Below are 25,300 nucleotides of genomic sequence, written 5' to 3'. Positions count from 1 at the left end.
TTGCAATTAGAAAGGAACCATCACGAGAAAGTGACGCTAATTAAGCGTTCCGATTCCCTTGGTGGCGATTGATTTCCACAGCTCGGCAAGGGTCTCTATCTTATCTAATCGCGGCAGTGGGGAGCTGGGCTTTAGGTGGGACAGCGACAAGGGTGAAGGTCGGCAGAGCTCTGACGGAAATAAAGGGATGGCTTTGAACCATCGCGACTTCCTGATCAGACTATTACGGTCGAGTTTCGAGGGTTTGCCACTAATGGAACACGTGATAGGGAATCAATACAATGCGCTCTCCTCTTTGTCCGATTTTGATCTTTCCAGCTGAAAATCCTTAGCAGACATGAGGTATCTCCACCCGCGCTTGAGGCTGTCTACGCTGGGAAATGCGTGCAGGTAGGCACCTTCCCGCGTCGAAGTAGCCGTCTGGTGGGAGAAGCATTCTGGTGGGAGAAGCACTCATCTCAAGATTAGGCGAAAAGATTCTTGATTCAAGACAATCTGTTTTAATTAGTAACAACCCGGCCCTCACTGGGCTTCGTTGGCACGAGTTCTGTTCGGCCCATACCGAAATGACGAGAAGCAGACGACTAACAAGACCGGTCACAGTTTGTTTAGATCCGACTCTATCCGTGTTTCCGATATTTAGACAATATTGGTATAACCGAACCAAGAAATGTGAGCATTTGCGTTGACTCTCTCACTTGAGGGCTTCAGCTTGACACGGTTGAGAGCTTCATTCGCCCAATGTCAATCTCGTAGGGGAGGGTGCAAAAATGAGAGCAGGCTTAGCGGGCATAACGTAATGGGAAAGGCCTTCTGGAAGAATCGCTGCTTCCATATAAGTTCGTTTGCTCTTGCCTCATGCGACTTTCCGTCAAACTGTTCACGTTGATTTGGAGAAGGCACATACGTGACCGCCCTTTCCAATCTGACGACCTTCCATTCATTTACCTCCATCCTTATCGGAAGGTACAAACTTCCCCCCTTTACCTCCATGAACTGAACTTCCTCACTTATTCGTCCATCTTACGAGGTTCATTACTGAAGCGCATTCAACAATTACAACACAAGTCTAGTGTCGAGAAAGGGACTTTCGGTAAGAGAGGTACACTTCTTCCTCAGGTAATATTGTTCCCCCAATCCTATCCCCCTTCCTTCTACGAGCTTTAACTTCTGCTTCTATTCCATCTCAGAAGTAGTTAGCACTTCTCCATGTGCAACTGGCTCGGCCCGAAACCACATCACTTTGATCTTCCCTTGCACTTTTCTCCCCCTCATGCAACTCACATCCCCTACCTTTCTTTCCTGAGTATGCGAGCCGATATTCTGAGAGGCCATCATTCGCAGCACACCTAACTTCAGGCAGAAACAGAGCCAGCAAATAAGTGTTCCGTTCCAAATATGGAGCGTTGCAACGATCAGAGGGTTGACGACCCATTGCCTACCCCGATTCATCCCATCGACTCGGAGGCAGGCTCGACTCCTCGTCTCTTGGCGCCCTTGGCACCTTCCCACCTGAACCAAAAACCCAAACTGAATGCTTTCCCCTCGTCTTCTGGAGAACCCTCTCCGACTGACTTACAGACGACTCTCGTCTCTCAAGTTCTGGTCTCCAACGACGACCTCGGAGCGCATGCCAGAGACGAAAAGCCTGGCATCAACGATGGAGAAGACGACAACGACGACGACGATTATGACGAATACCTTCGTTGGAGTCTGAATCCAGAGAGACATCGCAAGGTCTCGGAGAAGAAGCGCCGCGATCACGCACTGTTCCAGTCATGGATCAAGTCTAACCAAAGCAAGGTACTGGATGAAGCTTCCAAGACGTCCAAGGAACATAAGCCTGGTTCCGTGGCACACCTGATGAAGCTGGAGAGTGAAAGGTTCAAGATCATCCAAACCCCACGAGAATATCAAATCGAGCTTTTCGAGAAAGCCAAGAAAAAGAACACTATCGTGGTCTTGAATACCGGATCCGGAAAGACTCTAATCGCAGGTTTGCTGCTTCGTCACATCCTCGAAAAGGAGATTGAAGATCGCGCAGCCGGAAAGCTTAAGCGGATTGCCTTCTTCCTGGTAAGAATCCCCGTTAATATGGAAGGTCCTTATCTAATTATCTAAAAACAGGTGGACAAGGTGTCCCTCGTCTTTCAGCAGCATGCAGTCCTCGATTGCAACCTGGAGCACCCAGTCGGTCGTTTCTGCGGTGACATGGTTGATGAGATGTGGTCCCGCGAGTTCTGGGCCCAGCAATTTGAAGAGAATATGGTCATCGTCTGCACCGCGGCCATTCTACAGAAATGTCTGACCCACTCATACATCCGCATGAACCAGATCAACCTTCTTGTCTTTGATGAGGCCCATCATACGAAGAAGAACCATCCGTACGCTCGCATCATCAAGGACTTCTACATCAAGGTACCTGCCAAAGAAATGAGACCGAGAATCCTCGGTATGACGGCCTCCCCTGTCGATGCTCAGACGGACGTCAAGATTGCTACCGCTCAGCTTGAATGCCTTCTTCACAGCGAAATTGCAACCGTGTCCGAGGAGTCACTCTATAGCAACTCTACCGCTCGAAACATAACGGAAATCGAGGTTCATTATAGCAGTCTCCCTGTTCCTTACGAGACCAAGCTGTACCAGAAAGTCAGCGCTCTTGTGGGCTGCAATCCGCACTTCAGTAAAGAGCTTTCTTTTGCAAAGGCTGCAACCTCATCACTCGGCCCTTGGGCGGCAGATCGCTTCTGGCAGCTTTTTCTGACAGACGAGACAATTTTGCGGCTCGCACAAAGGACCGATATGACCTACTCCGGCCTCAAATCCAACGACAAAGAGACTGCAGCAGTTCAGAAGCTTCGAGATGTCATCCAGGGGCACGAGTTCAACTCTGCCACTCCGACTCTGGATCAGTTATCTATCAAGGTCCTTAGGCTATGGGAAGAGCTAAAACTCCGCTTCACGAATGGTCCGGGGTATCGTTGCATTGTCTTCGTAGAGATGAGACTCACAGCCGTGCTGCTTGCGGATCTTTTTAAGCAGGAGGGCATCAAACTCCCATATCTCAGCCCGGCAATGCTAGTCGGCAGCCAGGCAGCTACGGGACTTGCAAACATGTCATTCAAGCAGCAGGTCTTGACCATCCACAAGTTCAGGCAAGCGGAAGTCAACTGTCTCTTCGCTACCCAGGTCGCCGAAGAAGGGCTCGACATACCCGACTGCAACCTTGTCATGCGATTCGACCTTTACAAATCAGTGATTCAGTACATTCAATCAAAAGGACGCGCCAGACGTCAGGACTCAGAGTACCTCTCATTCATCGAGGGCGGCAACGGAAGACAGGCCCGCGTGGTACTCCAGGCCACGTACGATCAGAATGTTCTCCGTCGCTTTTGCAACGCATTGCCCGAGGACAAGAAGATCATGGGCTTCGATATCTCGTCCAGCGTTCTCAAAGGAGACCTGCACTACAAAACCTACCTCATCAAGTCCACCGGCGCGATGCTGACATGGACATCTAGTCTCGAAGTGCTGGCCAACTTCGCCTCCTCGTTACGCCAATTCAATGACGAGGTCTTGGCGCCCGAATACGTAGTTATAAACCAGGGACAGAACTTCATTGCAGAGGTTCAGTTACCAGCAAAGTCTCCGATCATGCATATGACAGGGTTCCCACACAGTAACATGAAGGCAGCCCGCTGCTCTGCTGCGTTCGAAATGTGCAAGGAGCTGATCAAGAAGAAGTACATTGATCACAACTTACATCCTGTGTTCATCAAGAAACTTCCTGCCATGCGAAATGCTCGTCTCGCCGTCAGTGCCAACAAGAAGTCAGAGTACAAGATGAGAACCAAGCCAGAGGTCTGGTCTCGTCTTGGCCCTTTCGGTCGACTCTACGTCAGTGCTTTAGTCCTCGCAACCCCCGGTGCTGTGGGTAGAGATTCCAAACCGCTGTTACTACTCACCAGAGAAAAGCTACCGGATCTTCCGGTCATTCCTCTGTGTTTCGGAAATGAACAACAATCGGAAGCCTTTGTCGTGTCTCTTCCGACTCCTATTCGGGTTTCCGAAAACGAGTCAGAGCTCTTGAAGACATTCACTTTCCGCATCTTCAAGGACGTATTCAGCAAGGAATACGAAGCGAATACTCAGAATGTTCCTTACTTTCTCGCCCCAACCCGGTGCCACCATTCTGGTGGCCTGAAGAGAGCAGATGCGACTACTTTGATTGATTGGGATCATTTACGGACCACAAAGGACATAGAGTATCTGGAATGGGAAGACGGCACTGCAGATGAATTTTTCAATCAAAAACTCGTCATCGATCCTTCTGCGGGTTCTCGGAAGTTCTACTTGCGGGGAGTTCGTAAAGATATGAAACCAATGGACCCGGTCCCAGAGGGCGTGCCCGATCCTGGTCACAGAGCCTGGCGTGATCCGGCGCTGGAGAAGAATATCAAAGAGTACAGCGTGAGCCTGTGGGCGAAGAGCCGAACGAAAAGAACGTGGAGAGACACTCAGCCTGTCGTTGAAGCCGAAGTCGTTTCGCTGAGGCGAAATCTCCTTGACGACTTTGTAGAGGTCGCGGCCGAGGGGTCCAAAATATGCTACCTTATATTGGAGCCTATGAGAGTGTCAACTGTAAGTTCAATGTGCCATGCTCAATGAAAAGTTTGTTGCACTAACATTCACAGCTCCCAATCGACACGGTTGTCATGGCGTTCGCTTTTCCCGCGCTCATCCACCGCATTGATTCGGTCATGATTGCCCTAGATGCATGCAAGCTTCTAGAACTCAATATCAGGCCCGATCTGGCTCTCGAGGCCGTTACAAAAGACTCGGATAACAGCGATGAGCACGACAAAGAGAAGATCAATTTTCAAAGCGGGATGGGGAAAAACTACGAACGACTGGAGTTTCTCGGGGATTGTTTTTTGAAGATGGCTACAACGATCGCCATCTTCACTGAAAATCCGGACAGCAACGAGTTCGGGTACCATGTTGATCGCATGCTTTTGATCTGCAACCAGAACCTCTTCAATAAGGCCGTGGACAGAAATTTGCCAGAATATGTGCGCTCGAAGTCATTCGATCGTCGCAGCTGGTATCCGTCAGGACTGCGCCTCATCCGAGGCAAAGAGGGTTCAGTGAACCTTAGGCACGCTCTGGCGGACAAATCTGTCGCCGACGTCTGTGAGGCTCTCATCGGCGCTGCATACTTGACGTACGCAGATAGCAGTGACTTCGACATGGCGATAAGGGCCGTCACTGCTGTGGTCAAGAGCAAGAATCACCTCATGACGTCGTGGGGAGATTACTACGCCGCCTACACCCCTCCCGCGTGGCAATTCGCAGATCCGACTCCCATGCAGAAGGAATTGGCGCGTCAGATTAAGGACAAGTTGGGGTACGAGTTCAAGTCTCCTGCGCTCCTCCGGAGTGCCTTTAAACATCCGTCGTATCCCCGGGCATACGAGAATCTGCCCGACTACCAGCGTCTGGAGTTCCTTGGTGACGCCCTGCTTGACATGGTCTGCGTGGACTTTCTCTTCCACAAGTTCCCGGATGCTGATCCTCAGTGGCTCACGGAGCACAAGACAGCCATGGTCAGCAATCAATTCCTGGCAAGTCTTTGCGTCAAGCTTGGCCTTCACAAGCACGTCCTATCCGGTCACGCGTCGCTGCTGAATCAGACTCATGACTTTGTCGTCTCACTTGAGAGCGCCAAGAAAGACGGGGAAGCCGACGGGACATTCACGCAAGCTTACTGGATCAATGTCCAGCACGCGCCCAAGTATCTTTCCGACGTCGTCGAAGCCTACATTGGCGCCATCTTCATCGACTCAGGCTACGACTACAACCACGTCCGCGTATTTTTCGACACGCACATCCGGCCTTTCTTCACGGACATGGCGCTATACGATTCTTTCGCCAGCCGTCACCCGGTCACGAACCTCGCCCACATCTTGCAAGACGGCTTTGGATGTCAGGAGTGGCGCCTGATGGTTAGCGAAGTCGCGCCAACCGTCGAAGAGTTCGGGGCCGCGGCCATCACCAGTTCCCAGATTCTCTGCGGCGTCATACTGCACGGGCAAATCTACTTTCACGCGGCGGCGGCTAGTGGAAGATATGCTAAGATCGCGGCCGCGAAGGCGGCGATCGAACAGTTGGGTGATTTGGCGGTGGAGACCTTCAGGAAGGAGTTTGGGTGCGACTGTGAGGCCCAGGGGGGCGAGCATGCCATTGCAGACCATGGTACTGCCATTTGAGAAGCTTGAAGATCATAGGTCAGAAGCTCCATCTTGCGAGACATAGGTTGGAAGGCCTCGGACATGAACGACTTTGCTGATTTACTCCAAGCGATGGTGGTATTTGAGGAGAGGAATTCGATGAATTGCGGCCGCACACCTGCCATCGACCAGATATTTCCGATAGAGGTAGAGACCGATACATGGAAATGAACTAGGAGACTCCCAAAGACCTTCCCTCTTCCTGCGCCGAAAACGCCGGGCGTGCATTGTTTTCTGACCGACGATCAAGACAAAACATAGCCTCACACCACCAGCGGAAGATAGCCACTAGCTAGGTGGATCACAAGTCATGGAAACCAGTTCCAAAGAATACCTAGGTAGGTATGTAGATGTATAAGCCGTGGGGGAATAGTGAAGCCCAAGTTGATTCGGCTTTGAAACGAGACTAGATAAGGCTCGTAGCCAACAATTCCCTCTCCGTCCGCCGCCTCTCCAGTCCACTGCATCCCATCTCATCCTCGTCTCCCACCTCCTGATCGTCATCATTCCATTCTGCGTCTCAATCGTCATCTCCCCATCTTATAGCATACAGGGTGTGCCGCTACAAAAACGCAGAAAATCCTGAGCGTTGGAAGAAGAAAAAACAAATCATCTATAAAATAATAAAACCCGTGTTGAACTCCTCTGGCGTTTGTGTGGTGTGTGATTTTCCTAAACCTTCTTTTTTTTCGTTGGGGAAAAAAAAGTCATGGTCCGTTTGTGGGGGTATCGTTGAGATATATGCAGTTGCTCCTTTGCTAGCCCTTCCCTTTCCTCTTCTCTTTTTCGACATGGGTGGTATGTCGGATTTCGTTCAGTTCACCTCCACTGATGCATTGGCCGCTTGTAATGCCGTGGGTGAATCCGTGTTGCGTGTAAACAGTGCCTTTTTGTTGAAAAAACACATAGTGACCCCCGCCCATCCCTTTGCCCTGTTGAAAACGCCGATCATGATGCATACTTAGAAAATAGTAAAAGGGGGGTGTGTGTTAAACACAAGTCAGAAATAGCCGTTAGTTGGGGGTGGCTGAGACAGAGTTGCCGTTGGTCTCTACTGCTCCATTGGTCTGGGGCTCGGCAGGGATATCGGCGTATTCCTTCACCTCGAGTCCTTCGAGCATGTCGAAGAGGGCCGTCTTTTGGTGAAAGTCGTTGTTGACTAAGGACAAGGTCAGAATAATCCATTCAGTACCGAGCTCATTCATTCGGGCTTACCAATGTTGATGAGGTACCACTCATTCATGATACGCTCAATCAGCACTCTGCTGGGAGTACCAGCCTCAAAGCAGTGTGCCCAGTCAATACCGAGACGGAAGGCCTCGTCCTTCCAAGCCATGAAGCTGATACCTTCGACAATGGTCGGCTGCACAATCTCCTTGCCGGGGAAGACACCCCAGGTGACGGCGTTGGGGCTGTCGTGTGTTGCGTTGTACTTCAAACTGCCGTTCTTAGTGGTGGCGTAATAAGTCATATCGGGGTTCTTCTCAACGCGGGAGACGATCTCGGCGTACACATCGGGATGAACCAGGAGCTCGAGGTAGGCCTTCTGGTAGACGTAACCGTTTGCCGGACCCCAGCCATGCACGGGGTGAGTCGACTTCACGCCGTCAACGGCAGGCTGAGAGTTGATAGTGAGCAGACCGCGCTTGTTCAAGCCGATGAGCTCCTCCCGAATGGGGTCCGCTTCACTGGTCAGGGGTGCCTCGCTCCACGGGAGTGAATCAAGCTCCGTCTCGAGATAACGGACGAAGATGTTGGCGACATCCTTGATGGACCTAGGCTCACCCCACTTCTTCCGGTTTTGCTCGTTGGTGCCCGTCAGGCCAATGCCGTAGGCATCCAGCTCACCGAAGGCGGGAGACCGAGAGTCACCCCAGCGACCGTTGGGGAACTCGTCCCAGTCCTGAGTGCGGAGCACATAGGACTTGTTGCGGCCCTTCCAGAAGATGGGGCGCACGTCCTCCTCTCTGCGGCCGTGAGCAAGCGACTGCTTCCAGGGCAGTGCGTGCTTCACGGGACGATCGCTTGTGGGCATCCAGTTAAGCTCCTCGAGGACCATTCTTGTGGCCTGGGCGAGGTTCATGGTGTAGAAGTGCAAATGGTGAATGCCGGCGGCAACAATCTTGCGGCACATGTCGGCAACAAGGCCCTTTCCGACTTCTCTGACGGCAACATCGTCGTTCTTGATGGGCTCGAGAGCAGCCATCCAGTCGTCGGGGACCTTGCAGTTCATGTGCTTGGCGCGGCGGATGAAGCTGGCGTACGTGGCAATGGGCATAATACCTGGGATAATTGGGACGTTGATGCCGCGCTCGCGGACTTTGCCAACCCAGCGGACAAAGTTGTCGCCGTCATAGAACATCTGCGTGACGATGAAGCTGGCACCCATGTCGACCTTCTCCTTCAAGTGGTCCAGCAGCTGCTCCTCGTCCTTGTTGTCGTCGCAGCCCTCAGGGTAGCCAGCGACACCAATATCGAAGTGGTCGTGGTAGGTGGCACGAATGTGCTTGACCAAGTCTTTTGCATAGCGGAACCCGTCATCAGTGGCCTCCCACTTCTCCTGCTCTCTCGGGGGGTCTCCACGCAAGGCCAAAATGTTGGTGCAGCCGGCCTTGTAGGCCTTGCGGAGGGCGTCATTGACCTTCTCCAGGCCCATGTCTGTGCAAGTCAGGTGCATGCAAGTCTCGAGGCCGTAGATGGATTGGGCCTGGAGGACCATCTCGCAGGTCAGCTCAGCGATACGGCCGCCGGCACCCCATGTGATGTCGATGAACTTGGGTCCGAAATGGTACATGCGCTCCATACGGTCGTAGAGATTCTGGACACCCTGGGCGGTCTTGGGCGGGAAATACTCGAAGGAGAAGGAGGGCTCGCCCGTCCTCCGGGTCTCGTCGAGCATGGACTTAATATGCATGTTGGCTGTTGTGGAGTTGACGAGGTTCGAGGCGTTTCAAGAAGAAGAGTAAGTGAAGAATGGCCACCGGGGGGCTCCGTGGGCTCGTCGAGGGCTGGAGGCGAAGCTGTTAGACTCAATTGACCAACGGGACTGGGAGAGCGAAGGATCGGGTTGAAGAGGAGAAAGAGACTCAAGGAAATATGAGAATGTTTAAATGTGGCGTGCAGATGCTGTATAGGAGGCTACACAGGTACTTAGGGAGAAGCAGAGGGAGGTTGAAAGTAGCGGGGCGGAATGCCGGTGAGGTCGGAGTGGAATGTCGGAGGGTTGAAAGAGGGCGCCGTTGAATAAAGCGACGAGCGAAACACGCCGAAGCAAGGGGAACAAACTCACTAGTCAATCTCTTGGTTGTTGTGTGCGATTCAATTCGCTCCTAGCACATCCCCGGATCTGCGGTGTATCCGATTTCCCGATTTCCCAAAATAAAATAAAAAGATCACTTCAAGGAAACAGGAGCATAGGTGTGAAGGAGGAAGAAAGTTGGAAATTTTGCAACAATGACCGAGAGGAAGAGCGAGGGAGAGGCGGTTGGTGGGAGGAGGGGAGGAGGTCAAGGGAAGGATGGTACGTACTGCAAGGTGGCAGTTGGGTGCTGGTATACAAGTAGGTACATGCCATTTCTTCCCAGGTAGGCGGATGTTTACGTGAGGAACAGTTGCGTGGGCAGTACTCTGAAAGTATAGCACTACCTACCTACCCAAGTAGAACGACCCCAACCCACGTTTCTAGAGCTCCGAACAAGGAGCCTGCGATGGCGGCAGCCATGATTGGTGACTGCCCCTCCATCTGCGTTGGGTGCACGCAAACAGGGGTACAGAGGGAGCCCCCACTCCGTTGGATTAAACGCGCTCTCCAATGAGAGGAGAACGTCCCTGCACCGAGCAGCTGCGGGGTGCGGCAGAAAAAGCTGGCAAAAAAATGTCTCCGTTCATACTATCTGTTTCGATTTTGCCATTTCCCCTCATTGACGCCGGCGCATGTCGTTTCCAAGCCTACCTAAGCAATCATAGCATGGCGAAAAGAACAAGTTGGTAAAGCATATTCCTTTCACATGTTCTTCGTGTGCCCAAGCTTGCTGACACTATGCTCCTACATCTCTCTACACTTACAAAATCTTATGCCCGGGCGAGCGGCGGGTAGATAGATGGCTTGATACTTTGCTATCCGCCTCATCCTTCACCGCCAGACCGGGCGGACCTATGTCAGGTACTCTGTACAGAGTACACTACCTCCCTATCTACCCACGGACAGTACACCCTCCCTCGGCTCCTTCCCACCCACCCACACATTCTCTCGTGCGTGCCCTTGAGTAGTGCATGCGCCAACCAAGCCGGCCGCTTTCGCACCGTGGAACTCTATTCCAACCAGGGCCTCCCCTTCCCGCCTCGGGTCCGTCGTCGGCGGTCCTGCGCGTTTGAACCCACTACGGCCAATTCCTCCATTTTGCTCCAACCGTCTCCATCTTCTCCAGATACCGCGCCTCTTGCTCCTGTTTTAGTTTCTACTATGAATTACACACAGATGGGGCCATCTCCCCTTCTCATTGGCCAATCTCTGCATTGGGAAACGGCTGCACCCCGTCGCAGCCGCTCCCTTCCGTGGCCTGGACCGGAAAGCGTTTCCCAATAGCGAGCAGGAAACGGCCGGGTGTCAAACGCCATTCTCTCCGTACAAGTACGTTTTGTTTTACTCAAGGCCAAAACCATATGATGTTGCCGCAAAGGTTGTTGGGCAACCGATCCCTGGAACCCTTTCAATAAATGACGCTCGCCTGTAGTATGATGCTCAACCCTGCGTCACAAAGGCTGTTCCAGACATTATGGGATTCTGTTCTGTGTCATGTCCCGACGAACAAAGTTGGCCATCGGATAGTTTTGATACATTGTCCATCTCAGGGCCCGTTGCACAATGGCCAATTACTCTCCGTGCATCCGCAACCAAACCCGACGGCGACAACGGCGCAAGCTCCGGAGTACTTGCATCAAGTTTGCTGCGCAGTGCCAACCTTGAGTTGAGCGGAAAGCTACAGTGCCTCCTCTTTTGCTCTGAGACACGCCCGGAATACAGGTGTCGAGTTGCATTCGGTCAGTCGACCTGCTCCCGCAAAGACACCTCCACGAGGCCAATGAGCTCCAGTCAAGCGTCTCTCACCCGCGACTTCGTGCACTAGCTCGTCCGCTCGCGTGCTGCATGTCGTGCCTCTAGCCTCTCTGCCCGGCTACAGCTGCTCTTTCTGGAGTCTCTGCTTGTTGCGGTGAAAACAAATGTCCGTCTGGCCTTGGCCATAGTCTGTATGAGCACGCCGGGCCAGTGCGTGACAAACTGTGTGGCTGATTACCACCAACCATGTAGACCAGATAGTCCAGAATGACCCTCGACTGTCTGTGAAGGACATTGGCAATAGTCGCCCCTTCGTACAGGCTTCCGGCTTGAGACATCAGGACGGCTCAATTGGCGGTCTCGGACAGATCGACTACACTGCCTGGCCGCATCTGTAATGCAGCGGCGCCCCTTAACCGCCGCCACTTGTTGCTCTGTTCAATGACCTTCCTGTCGAACACAAACCACCACCTCTCGAAAAGGACCTGACCGACTTCCCAGCTCGACTCATCGTATGGGTCGGCGCCCCAGATACGCGCTCCTTCCCCAGAGTCTTCCAGGTCGTACGCAAAGTTGACCAGTCCGAGTTGGCCCCGTGCCGCGGGCGGTCTTGCCTCGTCGGGCAGACTGAAGAGGTTGATGATCCTATCGCGCACATCTGGCCACGGCAGAAAGTCCATGATTGGGTGATGGGGCACGAGGACCTGTGATGTCGTTGGCCTCCACGTTTCGGGCAGCAGCTCGGCCGGCGTCCCCACGCCCAAATTGAACGGCGAGGTCGCTGCGGGGTCCCACATGACAGAACGAGACCCTAAACGAGTAGCCACCCGGAGAAGCGCTTTGAGGACCTTCAAGTCGCTCATAGGGAGGAGATAGCTGTCAGGGAATTCGGGCGGCGACAGGGACGAGCAATCCATCACCGACGCGGGGTCAGCAGTTGATGGCGGGCTGGGCAACGCCGCTGTTGCGATGCCGCTTTCCACGTCTGGGCCAACGAAGGATGGATTCGCGTCGTACAACATGTTCGATATCGAGCCGCCATCTGACAGATCCGTCAACCACACCGCAGACGCGTCTAGACTGAATCCCGCAGTAGCGTCATCTGCTTCACTGGTCGATGGTAAGCCCTGGTCTGCAACCTGCTCAATCAGGTCGACGGCATCAGGTACAAATGGAAGGGCAACGTCCGGAACGCCGCCGTCAGCACATGTCTCAGATACCTGGTGTTCTGGGACAACGGCGGGCTTCTTGTTATCCCTGGCGAGTCGGGTTTGCCTCTTGCGTTCTCCTGCCTCCTGGTTCAGTCTGGGCGTGGTCTGGACGAGGTGTGCCACGAGGCAGCAAGGGACGGGAGGGGCAATGAGGCGGTGAGTCTTACGATACCTGCGTTGTGCTAGAACGTTCAACACCCGCTTCCTCTCTGAAGCATCCTCTTCGATGTGCGGCACCTCCAAGGCCGGGGCTGCTTTGGGTATCCTTTGCCTCGTTTTCGGGCGGTTGTTGGTTGTGTGGGGTGTCATCATCGAAGCACCTGTCTGCCGTCGCTGGAAGATCGTTGCTGAGAGGCGGTTACTGAGTACAGATCCGTTTCTTTGCGGCTGTAGGCAACGTTTCAGCATGTGCTGAATAGTATTCGACCAAGACGTATGTCGTTCGAACAGGCAGACCTTACATACCTAGTGGCTACCCATCATGTCACATTTAAGTAGGAAAGTCGTTGGGTTGGGGGCGCGTCTTACACGGTGCCGAAAAGAGCATAATGTGGACTGTGTCAGCATAACGGATAAGCCAGGGGTGTCGTCATCGGCTCTTGTCTAACAGCTTACAGGAAGGCGGGCGCCCCGTACAGTGTCTGTCTGACGTGGCTGTACTTTCAACTCCTTCTCCCACGTTCACCTACCTACCTAGGTAAGGCAGGTAACTATACTTTTAGTGCATTCATGGGTGCCTAGGCAGAAAGGGATCGAAAAGCAAAGCAGCGAACCGTCAGATACAAAGCGTGCAATTCCACCCTGTTGTGGTTCTGTTGCAGAGCGTTGAGTGGCACACTCAACGCGCTTGAAAACCAACTAGCCACGACGTGGCCTGCCTGGGTAGGGCCTCCGTATCTTTGAGATGAGCATTTATTAGGTATACAACACTTTCCGTTCGTTAGACGCCTGTCAGTCCGGCATTGTAGTCTGCCTTTTCTTCTATTTTTAAGAAGCAATCCTGTAGAGTCTACAAACCAACGTTCAGGCGCAGCCCAAAACTCCGCTTTTGTAACCCAAGAAAACCGTCGTAAACATCATTCTCGAAATGCAATCCGTCCTTCTAGGAAGAAGGCCCTGCCTCGCCGCTGAAATCCATCCCCATGTTCATGTCGAGACCCTCCAAGTCCGCGGTGCTCAGGTCAAAGTTCATGTCTCGCAGAATATTGTTCATCTCCGCGTCCGAGAGCGTCAGGTCCATGCCCGTAGGCAAAGTCGGCACCGACGCCGACGCCGATGCCGACGGAGCTGGCATTCGAGGCTGCGGATGGAACAGGACAGGCTGCTGCTGCCGTCGTTTTTGCTGCTGGCCAGACTGCTGTCCCCTCGTCATCATCCAACCCTTGAACTTGCCCAGCAAAGCAGAATCGTTCGCTGCGGTTTCGGGAGCATTTAGTATGAAAGAGGCATGCGCTCTAAGAGAGTCGTCGTCCGGGAACTGCCCCGAAAGTGCCATCTCTGTCTCGACAAACTTGACGAGCCCATCCTCAAGCTCGCGAGAGCAGAAGATTGTGGCCGGCTTCGGGTACCTGGTCTTGAACGTTTCCAGGTAGCGGTTTGTGATGTCCGACTGGATCTCAAAGACCTTGACATTCCGGATCGGCACATCCGTTGTCTTCTCGCTGAAGGGGGCCATGGCGCCCTTGGGAAAGGCGTATGGGGGCGCGAAACCGGTGCCGCCTTGCGCAAGCGACCAGGCATCTCCAGGGGGCAGGCCGGGGCCGGGGTCGCGGATCAAGCCACAATCGCGCTTGAACCGAAGCAACCATTCGGCGTTATCGGCCGCCGTCTGGTTCCAGGGATCGTCACTATGATGGATTAGCGGGGGGTGTTTGCAAAGGTTCCATGACAGGACGAGCTTACTCATTGTATAGGATGACTCTCGCCTGTCGCTGAAGCATCTCATCCGTGATTGATTCCGGCGGATATTTCGAAGTCCATCGTGCTAGCTCTCTCATCAAGCGACGAAAACAGTTCGCGTCGTTGAGGAAAAATGGGCCGGTCTGGGTGAGAGAGTGAGGAGCCTGATCGCGTGCTCCGTAATCACCGGCGATTTCGTCTGTCACGAAAGGACATGCCAAGCTTTTTGAGGCGTTGGCGGAGGAAACATTCGATGGGGAGGTCTCGGAGATGGCTTGTTGAATACCACCCTGAGAAAGTTGGCTTTGAGAAGCAGGCGTCGTCGTTAAGCTTGAGGCCTGTACGGAGGCAGACGGATGGCGATGTCGGAATGCCGCAAGCCAGTCCAGATTATCAGCGGCGGTCTGGTTCCAACCGTCATCGAACTCGTATATAATGATCCTGGCCTCCCTCTGTAGGCTGTCATTACAAGGTTCGATGCCCATGCTCCTCTGTCTCTCCAAGTAGTCGGCCAAGGAACGCTCCAGCCTGCTGTAGTTGTGGATGGTCGAGTCGATCTTGGTGGCGTCGGTCGACCGCTCGTTCTCGACGACGATGTCTTCGGTTCTGGGAAGGTGGGCCCGCTGTCTGAAGTTGGCTAGCCAGTTGGTGGATCGGTTGATGCATCGTACAAGCCAGCTGGCGATGAAGTCGCTGGGTGCCGTCGAAACCTCCTCGATGCGGCCAACAATGTTACAGCTCTCCGTCTGCAACTCTTCATCCATGGCCGTTAGCCCCAGTAGCCTCTTCGCCCTGACAAACTCGTGGAGTTGCTCTTCCAAGGGACAACGCTCGAAGAGAGTATCCTTGCCGTTGAGCTTTAGGGTCGACAGTCTGTTTTCTGCCTGCGATCGCATCTTTCCTATCTTCGCTTGTCTCATCAGGTCGTCGTCTCCCATCAACAGATCACGCAACCACGAAAAGGGGTACGAGATCTCCCTAATGGACAAGACTTCAGAAGCGAAAATGATACGGCAACTCTCGAGCTGCATCTGCTCATCGCTAGGCAAAGTGTGATACTTGTCGTAGTGATTCTGCATAAAGTGTGCCAGCTCAACTTTGATGAGCTCATAAGCTGAGCGCGGCGTCTCTGCAGGGGCGCCGGAGGCCTGATAGGGATAGGGCGAGTTTCGCTCATTGTCAATGAGATCTATATTACCACAAGTTAGACTTCGGTAGCTTATCTACGGGATAGTTGAGGGGTCGATTCATACATGGCGGTATCGAATTTTCAACCATTTCGAGCACCGGTGCTTCAAAACCCCAGTCTCCCTTCCAGTCGGCCATGGTGGTTCCGCCCTTGAAATGTTCACTGAGGTGTTCGGTCCTCTGTTTCCACGAGTCGAGGACACAGCCACAGAAACCGCATCGTGACCGAATCTCTGGCGTGGCGACTTTCCAGGACTTCATAGACCATTCGGAGAATTTGGTGTCGTGAACAAGGCGCAAGTGCTTTTGTTGTTAGCATTTTGGCACGGGAACAGTCAAAAGAGTTGCTCTTACCTGGTTCAAATGATCTTTCCTATAAAAGGTGCGCTCTTCCAAACTTCTTTCCTGGCACTGGGAGTGGTTGTGCTTCTCCGTGTGAGCCTGATCCGGGTTGGCTTCGCCACAGAAGACGCAACATAACTGATTCGTCTCAGGATTGAGAGCCACCGGACCATCAGGGCTGCAGACCCATCTCTCCAGGGAAAGGTGCAAGGACTTTTCGTGCCGTTGCCAGTCGTGCTTGGTTCTGAACGTTTCGGTACAGAATGTACACTGGAAGGTCTTTGAAGCGGGGGCGAGAGAGGTCTTCTCGTCAACGGGGTTGGCACCGGCACGCCTCCTCCGGCGACGGCGGCCACGATTGAAGGATCCGAACGAGCCGAACGAGCCGCGGGAAGCATGTGAGTATGCGGAGGCGAAAGAGCCGCCGCTGGAGTGGGAAGTTCCCAGACTGCTGGCCGAGGAGGCGTTGCAGAGGGACCGACCAGAACCATCGTCGGTGAAATTGAAGCTGTACGGGCTCGTAAGACCTAAGACGTGTTACGTTAGCTCTGTTGACATGTCAGCTGGAAGCAAGGGGTCGTACCTGATGAGGACGCTCCGGAGCTGGACGCAACGGCGCGAGCGATGGCGGTCACTTCGGCAGGTTCGTTTTCGGGAGGGGAGTCGACCCAACGCTCCAAGGGATTCATGTGGCGCACTCTGCCATCCGGGGCAGGCGTTCCTCGTCTCTGAGGGATGTCGATAGCGCCGCTGTAGCTGCGGGGGTGGGGTGAGGTGGATCGAGGTGCCTGTGTTTTGCCGCGACGGCGGGCGTTGGCAAGCCAGTTGGTGATCTGGGTTTTGTTGAGGCCTGTCTGGCGTTGGAGCATCTCCTTCTCTTCGTCGCTGGGGTAAGGGTGGCGAGTGTGCGTCGAGAGCCAGTTTTTCAAGATACGGACAGACTCCCGCGAGAACCGGGCTCCGATTTTGGCGGAGGTCGTCGTCTTGGTCGGCGGTACGGCGGCGGCTGGCTCATCGGCGGACGCGGAAGCCGTCAGGCTCCGCAATAGGTCCGGCGTTGAAGTCGCCGGCAAGCCAGCAAGCATGGCACCATCGTCCCGGGTGGGACCGGGGGGGTCTCCCATGGCAGGCCATGGGTTTTGGGAGTGCAAGAGGTCCGCAATGCCACTGTCCTCGCGAACGGAGCGCGGGTGGTCTCCCATGGTAGGCCAGGGGTTCGAGGAGGGTAGCGGTTCGAGCGGGCCGAGGCGAGCGGTGGCGGGCAAGTGTTTGGCAAAGCTGCACTCGCTCCTCAAGGCAACGCAAGACGTGCAGTAATGCTCATAGACGCTCGAACCGGCTTCTTTGATCTTTTTGCACTGGTAGCCCCCAAGGATGCAGCTGTCACACGGCGCATCAGGGGTGTACCACCAGTCCTCCTGAGCACTAGTTAACTGACTGTCGTGAACCAGATCGACCGGGTTGTCAGTGGCCTGGATTCCTGGAGCAGCCCCCCCCGAAAAGTGTTCGAGGGCGAAGAAACCAAAGTCGTCGTCATCGGCATTCTCCAGAACCAGATCCAGATCCAGGTTGGGGTCGGTAGGCGGCACAGCCACATCCTGGGAGGACATGTTGAAGATGTTGCCGACTTCTGCAGCGGCCGCCTCCCAGTTGACGAACTCGTCCATGTCCTCTGGGATTGTGGTCATGGTGAAGGCTAGCCCTTAACGTAGGGCGTGGTTTGATTGAATCGAGGTGCCGAAGGGCGTCGGTGTCATGGAGCAACCTCCTGCAGATGTATATCGATAGGGCGCGGTCCCCGATGTGTCGGCTCGACGGGACTTGTCAAGTCGTCAATGAGCCGAAAGGGCGTCGTTGGAAAGCCCCGCCCAATGACAGTATGTGAGCTTCTTACGGTCAGCCAGGCAGAGACAGGCAGATGGTCGGACGGTCAGAGTCGAGTCCAGGCCAGCCTCGAGGTGGACAAGCAACGGGTTCCACGGAGGCAAACGAAGAAAGCACAAGACGTTATCAGAAAGAAAAGGGTACAAGTCTGGAACACCGATATCCAGGTGATGAAATCTTTTATTCAAAGGCTTTCATCCTACACAGCGGACCAGATCAAGCCAGATGGACTTTGGCGTCGAGCAGCGTCCAAGTCGGAGTCATCCGTGGTTGGCTCGCCCAGACCGGGATTAGAATGGGTCTAGGTGCATCAACTTGTCGAACGAAGGGCGCACGACTTGACAAGTCTGCACCCTTTGGATGGGGCTCGCCCCACATTTACACTTGCGCCGGTATGTTCCTCCAGGCGCCTGGCGAATGGGAGACTCGTTTTCGCTGCGGAGGGGTTGTGGACTCGTGGAGTGCAGGGAAAGCCTTTGTCGTGCCTGGTGTCACTGCGATAGTTGTGCGCCAGCTGGCTTCGAGCCAGTTCACCCACCGCTTCAATTGCGTCAAAATAAGGGCATTCCCAAGAACCTGAGATTTCATTCAGTAGCACACTTTTATAACATCATTCCATGACCTCCCAATGGCTGTCAGCATGTCCCGCACCACAACGTCGATATCGCAAGTACAAGAGAGGAGGTTGGAGGCTTCAGGGTTGTCTAGTAGCATAACCAGCCAATTTCCGGGGTGCTTTCTAGAAGCCTCATGCTGGCTCCGTACTGCGGAAGACGAAATCAACTGTCAACGGCCAAGCCTATCGATCTGCGGGCGAACACGAGAAGGAGAGAGAGAGAGAGAGAGAGAGAGAGAGAGTGTGTGTGTGTGTGTGTGTGTGCGAACGAAATCCTGCGGTTCGGAGTGTTGGTTCGCTCCCTGGTTGGTATCCGTCGTACATCTCTTGAGCAGGTTGCAACGCAATCTGGGCGTGGAACCATTCCGCTTGACAACGACATGCCCGTCTTACGGTGAGGACGTCCACACCATGCCGAACCTCCTAAGGGGTGTGTGGCTACTGAGTACTCAGGTGTCGCCTGCGCCTGTGTAACATGTATTAATAATTGACCCGCAGACTGCAGCCATCCACCCCCAAGTCCCAACACTTCGACAACGCTTGCGGCCACCAGAAACTGCACCGCCCATGCGTAGAGGAAGTAAGCGCGGAACCCTACTTGTTCGAACCATTCTCTAACACTGGCGGCGTATGAACCACGGCTTTAGCCGAAGTTTATACTTACTTTTCAAATTACCGAGACCCTAACAACTTGGCTCGCCATTGGTGCTTACCTCTCTGTTCTTGTATACTCTGGCGATTTGGACTGGACTCACCGTCCTCAAACGTCGTTGAAGAAAGCAGACAGTGTTGCTGCCAACCGTCTTCTCGTCAATTAGTTACCTTGGTACAACTCTCTTGGATTTGATCCACCAATTTCGTACTGGTGTCATCAAGTTTTTAGCCGCATACCGATACTGACCGCAAGCTAGAAGGAGTCTCCGCCTCCGCTACCGTACCCCCAAGGCGTGCCAACCAGGCCAGGGCCGGTCATCTGCGAGGTCGGACGGTATCAAGACCGTTCGGTTGCCAGAAAATGGCTTCCGTCGCTCTGTAGCGGCTTCGAGTGGATAAACCCGTTTGAAGCGAGCGAGATCGGCCCAGCAGCCCGTCGGCTGGTGGTGGTCCCGGCGCGCGACACTGGCGCCAAAGCCGGGCAAGCCTGGACTACAGGCCGGCTCGTGGGTATCTACGTCTGTAAGCCGAACGGCGGGCAGACAATGAATCAGCAGGCCGAGCCAAGAGGAGATGGCCTGATCAGCTCAAAGAATTAGAGTGTGGGTGGGGTGTCGGCATACATAAGAACTCATCTGCATCTGCCCAAGGTACTTATATACATACCTGTCTGGGTATTTACCTACATCGGGCAAGTTGGTACGTTGACTAGAGGTTGTCGTGATCATAGGGTTGGGAAAGTCGCGGAGAGAGAAAAGAGAAAACGACGCGCCTCCCTCCATATAATACTGACGATTTCCCCGCTCATGTCAGTGCCGGATGCCGGCCACGACCGTCAACGGAATACCGCGTCAATGGGAACCGTCCCAACGTCTAGTGTCCCCCTCCGTCCGGCCCCGCAACGGCTTGCCAGAGGTTGGGTAGATGCATTAAGACTTGCACCCGACTAATGCTTGGTCTATCTATCCTCACTTTGCAACCATCGGCACACTTTTTGGAATGAAAGAACCATCTTTAGCTCCTCGCGCTTCTCGGAACCTCAAAGGTTGGACAGAGTCTGTTATTGACTCAAGCTGCTGAGGTGCTGGTATAAACGTGACAGACCACACACTACGTTTAGTCGATGCCGACAACGTGGACACGTTTCCGTTTTCAATCCATGCCCGAACCGTACGAAGAATCTAATTCTTAGCCAGTCTTGGTCGGATGTGCCCTCATTGGTTTTCAAGGGCATTGAAGATATCTTCGCCTAGGAGCCCCGCTTCCCTTCTATTAGACGCCGACTCGATCCAGACTGAGCATACAGAAAGTCAACCGACAAATGGGATAGAACATATACAAAAACCAGCGCCGTTTCACCCGTCCCATCCCGTACCCGTTCATCTCAATTCCCCCTCCATCAAGAGTTCATGATAGCGGCGTGGCATTCTGTGCCGATGTTTGGCGTCTCCAGCCCCTCCCGCGACTGCGGCCCTGGCTTGAGGTAGCAATTGCCCGGCGCCTTGCCGTCGACGGCCCCCGACCTCGTTGTCCAGAGCGGGATGAAGCTGACGCCCTCGCACGTGGCGTTGCCGTTAAAGCCGGGTTCGTACGAGGAGAAGGCGGCGCAGGCGTCCATGCAGTTGTTGAAGTTGGCGGTGAACAGACTCATCAGGGGTGCATTGGGGGCGTTGGAGTTGCAGAACTGCACAAACGTCCTCTTTCCGTAGACTGGGTTCATCAAGTCAGCGGAGCCCTGCGCACGACACTATTTAATAACCCAACCATGCGACTTACAGTCTGTGGTGTACGTCTGACCAGTGGTTGTCTCATCTTTGTTGGAGCAGTTGTTGGTGAGGGAGGCAAAGCTGGTTGCCGTCGGAGTCGCGCTTGGGACCGTCACCGTCGTCGTGGCTGACGCTCCGTTGGTCGCTGATGCTTCCAGAGCCGCCAACTTATTGAGTGCCTGGTTCGCGCGGCTTGCCTCCACCCCGGTGCCTGCTGCCAGTCCGATGACGGCCGCCGCCAATACCGCGATGATGACGGACAGGAGAAAGACGAGAAAGGTACAGCCGCAGATAGTCTTCTTCTTTTGTGGCAAGGCGGTTTCGCCGCCGGCAGGGTGACCGTAAACGGACTGGTCGATGCCAGAGACCGGGTATCCGCCGTATGTCGAGTTTTCTTGCTTCATCGGCGTGACGGGAATCGGTTGAGGCGAAGTGGAATGCGACTGTTGCGGCGGAGGGTGGTATACCTCGGGATAATGATGCTGGGGGGCCAGCTCCGGGCCTTCATCGTACTGCGAAGCCATGATGTTCAGCAGGGCGGATCACGGAGATGTTGGTGAAGCACGATCAAGCCCCGGGAGAGGGAAAGCCTGGAGAAGAGAGCCAAGAGGGGGACAGCAAGCGGGGGCGGGATCTCACCCTGGCGGCCATTTTTAAATACTTGACTGTGCTCGTAAGAGAACCTTCACCGAGAAAAGAACAGGAAAATCAGTATGGAAGAGCCGGAAGGATTTGCCAGGTTGTAGGACGCAAAACAGGGCCGACCGCGAGAGAAAGAGGAGATCAGCGAAGGAACGGCCACGAGAGGAAGGGCGGTACGTCTAGCGCGCGCGCAGTAAGGTCTGACACACAGCCGACCCCCTGTGTGTTACCCATCCTTTGGGCTGATGGTCGATTTTCACATCGCGGTGGTGTCGTGTACTTAGACGAGGGGATGAGAGGAGCGAGGCATGGCATGGCTAGCTCGCACACTAGCAAGAGGTGGGCGGGAGCCAATCCACGATCACACACGGAGAAGAAACCTTGACAGGGGACCCTGGAACGGGGGCGAGACCAGCATCGCAGGGTTCGCTACCTAGCTTGCCTGGTGCCTGGGTGCCGGGGAAGTGGCATGGGGGCTGGAGTGGAAAAGAAACACACCGTCGAGCTGACGAGCTGAGCCTGCACTCTGCAATCGTCAGTACGGATGCCTAGTGCACAGTAACTGGTCGTCCCGGCGCGAAGAACCCATTCTCTCCCTGGTCATTGTCGGTGGTTGGTCAGTCAGGGTTCTGGAGGGACGGACGGCATTGAAGGTTCGCGCTTCGTTTAGCGGTTTAGGCGCGAGGATAAAACCGCCCAAGGCCAGCCGAAAGCTTGACGTGACTACCCAGCGCGAGCTGGCGCGGCACAGTGCACTCTGAGTGGGCGACGACGGCATGGCAGACTTTTGTTTTCTAGCGGCCCCTCCACTCCATTCGTATCGATCAGCTCAACAGAGGCAAGCGGGTGTGACCATGCAGGCGAGAGCGGATCGGCAAGTCAACTCGAATGGGCTTCGTTCCCGGCGGCAGTGTTCGCCTCGAGTCTCGACGTTGTCAGCAATTAAACGAGACCCTATTCAAAAAGATAGAAAGAGAAATTTTGTCCATGGTCCTTGCTGAACAACAGCGGAAGGCAAAGCCTGGCAAAGTCTCACCCCATCGTAGAACAACCCGGCCATGTTTGAACGCCGTCCCGTTCAGCATGGAGAAATTGGTAGGTGCTTAGCGTCCATTGGGACAGTAGTTCGTACGTACCTAATTTGCAATGTGAAGCTCGGGCCTCGGACATGGCCCCCCCGTGGTGGTTCTGGCTCCAATTGAAGATAGGTTGGCACCTAGGTAGGTTAGCAGGGTGTGAGGGTCGTCTATTGCAACGCTGTGTCAATTCGTCGTGGTCAGTGAGTGGGGCGTCCCGAATGCATTATCTTGTCGGTCTCCTTGATCCAGACAGAGTCTATTGCATCCAAGATGTACAGTGGTTTAAAGAAGGCTGCGGGCGCTTGCCGGCAATGTAAATTTGCGAGCAGGATGACGGAAAATTGTTTATAGATCATTACTGGCGTTTCTGTGGCACTTTGGCTGTTCCATTTCAACGCCCCCAAGGCTAGAGCAAGAAGCCTTTCCCGCGGATAAAAATAATGCTGCCGAGCAGTGTAGGTAGGTACGCAAGAGCATAGAGTGCACACTACTCTGTCCACTCCGAGTCCGTTCTCGAGCGGGCTGGTGGTGGTTCGCAACACTCAATCCGAAGAGTCCGAGGCGTGATGACCACGTTTGCTGGGAACAGGGGAGATGAAAGGCCATCTTCATCTCATGGTGAGGGTCGCATCGTCCATCCCCATCTTTGATCCGCAGGTGCTCCAGTCTCGCAAGAAGGCCGTGATAGGGGTTTGTCTTCAGCGTTCCAATGGATAAGATCACTACCCCGCGGTCCCTTGTAGTCGGCGACCTGGATAGGGGTTGCTGTTCCATCGAAAGCCCGAAAGGCGAGCGACATTCCCAAGGGTACGATTAATGAATTATCCACGCCTCATTCCTTTTTCGTAGAATATCAAGAGACCGACGCTGCTGATAGGTGAAATTCGAGAGATGGAGATAAATGAAGCTTTTGGGGCCAGACATCGTTTCGAGCTTGGGCGTTTGACCTACGCTCCCCCCAAAGATACCATTCAGTGTGCCATTTGCCGCTGGGCCCTCCCTGGCTTAGCCCAACTTCAGGATGATACCCACAGCGGGCCGACTAAACCTTTTCCATCCGTTCGAGACGCACGACCAATCACCGTGATCCAAACCTTTGAGACCCCCAACGGCGAAGCTAAACCGAACCAGCGACACTGCAATTAGAGCAGCTCCGCCTCGGATCGGGGGTGGACCCGCCTTTGGTACACTATCCGACTCCTTACCAAATACCAAAGACGACATGCTGCCTTCTGGGGACTTACCGTTGTTATTCATTAATCAATAAGGAGTGTCCTCCACACGTTTTACTCAAGATGTGAGAAGGATGCACGTACCTAGTTCCCTCTACTCCTAGATCATTGCGGCACGGTAGAGGCTGTGTCCTTAGTCATGAAACGATGCCATGATAGCTTCTCAGTCCTCGTGTTGCGTAGCGACAGCGCCCATGACCCCCCCCCCCCCCCATTTCTTTTTCAAGCTGCCTTTGTTAGTAGTTATCGAACCAACCGGCTAAGAACTTAACACACATGTCGTTTTAGAGCACAGCCCACAGCTCACAGCTTCATAAGACATTTATTCTCCCAACAGTCTGACGGCCAATATCCCGAAATGCAAGTGCATTGCTTCCCTGGTTTTTGATGGCAAAACCGTCGTCCTTTGACGACTTACCAGGTTGAACACGTTGCCGCCTGGTTGGCATCTCAGGACAGGCGTCAACAAAATCTCGTCGTTAGACGAAGTTCTGGGCCCACAAGCATATGTCGATTAAGCTTCTTGAACCGTAACGCTCCCGAATGCGCCCTGGAACCAACTGTGAGGCATCATTTCTTACCAGGGGTATTGAGAATGCCGCAGACTCGCGCGTTTCAACTCCGGTCACTTCAGAAGATGAGTTTTCGACGATTCTGCGACCAGACGGTTCCTTTCCGGATTGTTATTTGTCTTGGAACCTACTCATAAGGTGCAACCGGCCCGCTTCTATGAAGCATTTCATAATGAAACCAATCGTCAGACCGGGAAGCAGACCGAACACGCTCTTTCAACATGAAGACGACATCACTTTTTCACGTCTCCGCTGCCGTCGTGCTTCTGCGCCTCGCCAACGCGGATGCATCGACCAGCACTTGCAGCGCCCCGTATCATGGCTTAGGCCCGCGAATTCTTCATCTTCGACACCGGCCTGAAGGGCAGTCTCGAGGCCTCCATCATCGCCTACAACCACAAAAATGCGACCACCATGTTGCCTACCCGACCGCCAATGCGGCCTGCGAGCAGGAAGGCTACTGGCCGGTGACCGTTATCCATCTGCAGGGCTCCAGCTGGATCGGGACGAACGGTCACGGCGGGTATTGTGAAGCAGTGGAGATGCCGCCTCGGCAGCAGCAGTGACGAACAGGAGATTCCGGACCAGTACGGAGTGTGCTTCGTTACGACCGTCAACGCGGCGGGATCCAGGACGGTGGGCCCCGGTATGCCGGCCAACACCTGCTTCTCGGAGGCGCACTCGGTGGTCGTGGCCTTTACGGCGGGGTTGGATTAGGTGTAGGTGGTCCACCCGATCATCACTCAGTATGAATGTGATCCGTCTGCTCTGCTATCGAAGTGGGCTGGCGTGGAAGGCTACGGTGGCTTGTGCGACGCTCACAAGTCCGCACCCTACACCGGGTCAGTGTCTAGGAGACCGACGACATG

The 25,300-nt window shown here is 54.2% G+C and overlaps 6 protein-coding genes across 6 annotated transcripts; 2 read left to right on the top strand and 4 right to left on the bottom strand.

Annotated features, from left to right (window-relative positions):
* Positions 1-1,398: 1,398 nt before the first annotated feature.
* On the top strand, positions 1,399-6,269 carry CH63R_07781 (RNase3 domain-containing protein; the record flags this gene model as incomplete). The annotated part of the gene is made up of 3 exons (XM_018302755.1): positions 1,399-2,076; positions 2,128-4,641; positions 4,695-6,269. The coding sequence occupies 3 exons, from the start codon at positions 1,399-1,401 to the stop codon at positions 6,267-6,269; spliced, it is 4,767 nt and encodes a 1,588-aa protein (XP_018157533.1).
* Positions 6,270-7,303: 1,034 nt separating this feature from the next.
* Positions 7,304-9,204, bottom strand: CH63R_07780 (Methylenetetrahydrofolate reductase; the record flags this gene model as incomplete). The annotated part of the gene is made up of 2 exons (XM_018302754.1): positions 7,304-7,449; positions 7,506-9,204. The coding sequence occupies 2 exons, from the start codon at positions 9,202-9,204 to the stop codon at positions 7,304-7,306; spliced, it is 1,845 nt and encodes a 614-aa protein (XP_018157532.1).
* A 2,489-nt stretch (positions 9,205-11,693) lies between these two features.
* On the bottom strand, positions 11,694-12,866 carry CH63R_07779 (uncharacterized protein; the record flags this gene model as incomplete). The annotated part of the gene is made up of 1 exon (XM_018302753.1): positions 11,694-12,866. The coding sequence occupies one exon, from the start codon at positions 12,864-12,866 to the stop codon at positions 11,694-11,696; it is 1,173 nt and encodes a 390-aa protein (XP_018157531.1).
* Positions 12,867-13,659: 793 nt separating this feature from the next.
* Positions 13,660-17,674, bottom strand: CH63R_07778 (C2H2 type zinc finger domain-containing protein; the record flags this gene model as incomplete). The annotated part of the gene is made up of 5 exons (XM_018302752.1): positions 13,660-14,404; positions 14,460-15,645; positions 15,710-15,947; positions 15,999-16,513; positions 16,570-17,674. 5 exons carry the CDS (start codon positions 17,672-17,674, stop codon positions 13,660-13,662), a joined length of 3,789 nt encoding a protein of 1,262 aa, XP_018157530.1.
* Positions 17,675-20,539: 2,865 nt separating this feature from the next.
* CH63R_07777 (uncharacterized protein) lies at positions 20,540-21,430 on the bottom strand (the record flags this gene model as incomplete). The annotated part of the gene is made up of 2 exons (XM_018302751.1): positions 20,540-20,850; positions 20,917-21,430. 2 exons carry the CDS (start codon positions 21,428-21,430, stop codon positions 20,540-20,542), a joined length of 825 nt encoding a protein of 274 aa, XP_018157529.1.
* Positions 21,431-24,845: 3,415 nt separating this feature from the next.
* CH63R_07776 (uncharacterized protein) lies at positions 24,846-25,148 on the top strand (the record flags this gene model as incomplete). The annotated part of the gene is made up of 2 exons (XM_018302750.1): positions 24,846-24,898; positions 24,920-25,148. The coding sequence occupies 2 exons, from the start codon at positions 24,846-24,848 to the stop codon at positions 25,146-25,148; spliced, it is 282 nt and encodes a 93-aa protein (XP_018157528.1).
* Positions 25,149-25,300: the final 152 nt, after the last annotated feature.

The sequence above is a fragment of the Colletotrichum higginsianum genome, chromosome 5, assembly GCF_001672515.1.
Source record: "Colletotrichum higginsianum IMI 349063 chromosome 5, whole genome shotgun sequence".
Classification (NCBI taxonomy): Eukaryota; Fungi; Ascomycota; class Sordariomycetes; order Glomerellales; family Glomerellaceae; genus Colletotrichum; species Colletotrichum higginsianum.
This window is presented reverse-complemented; position numbering and strand designations above follow the sequence as displayed.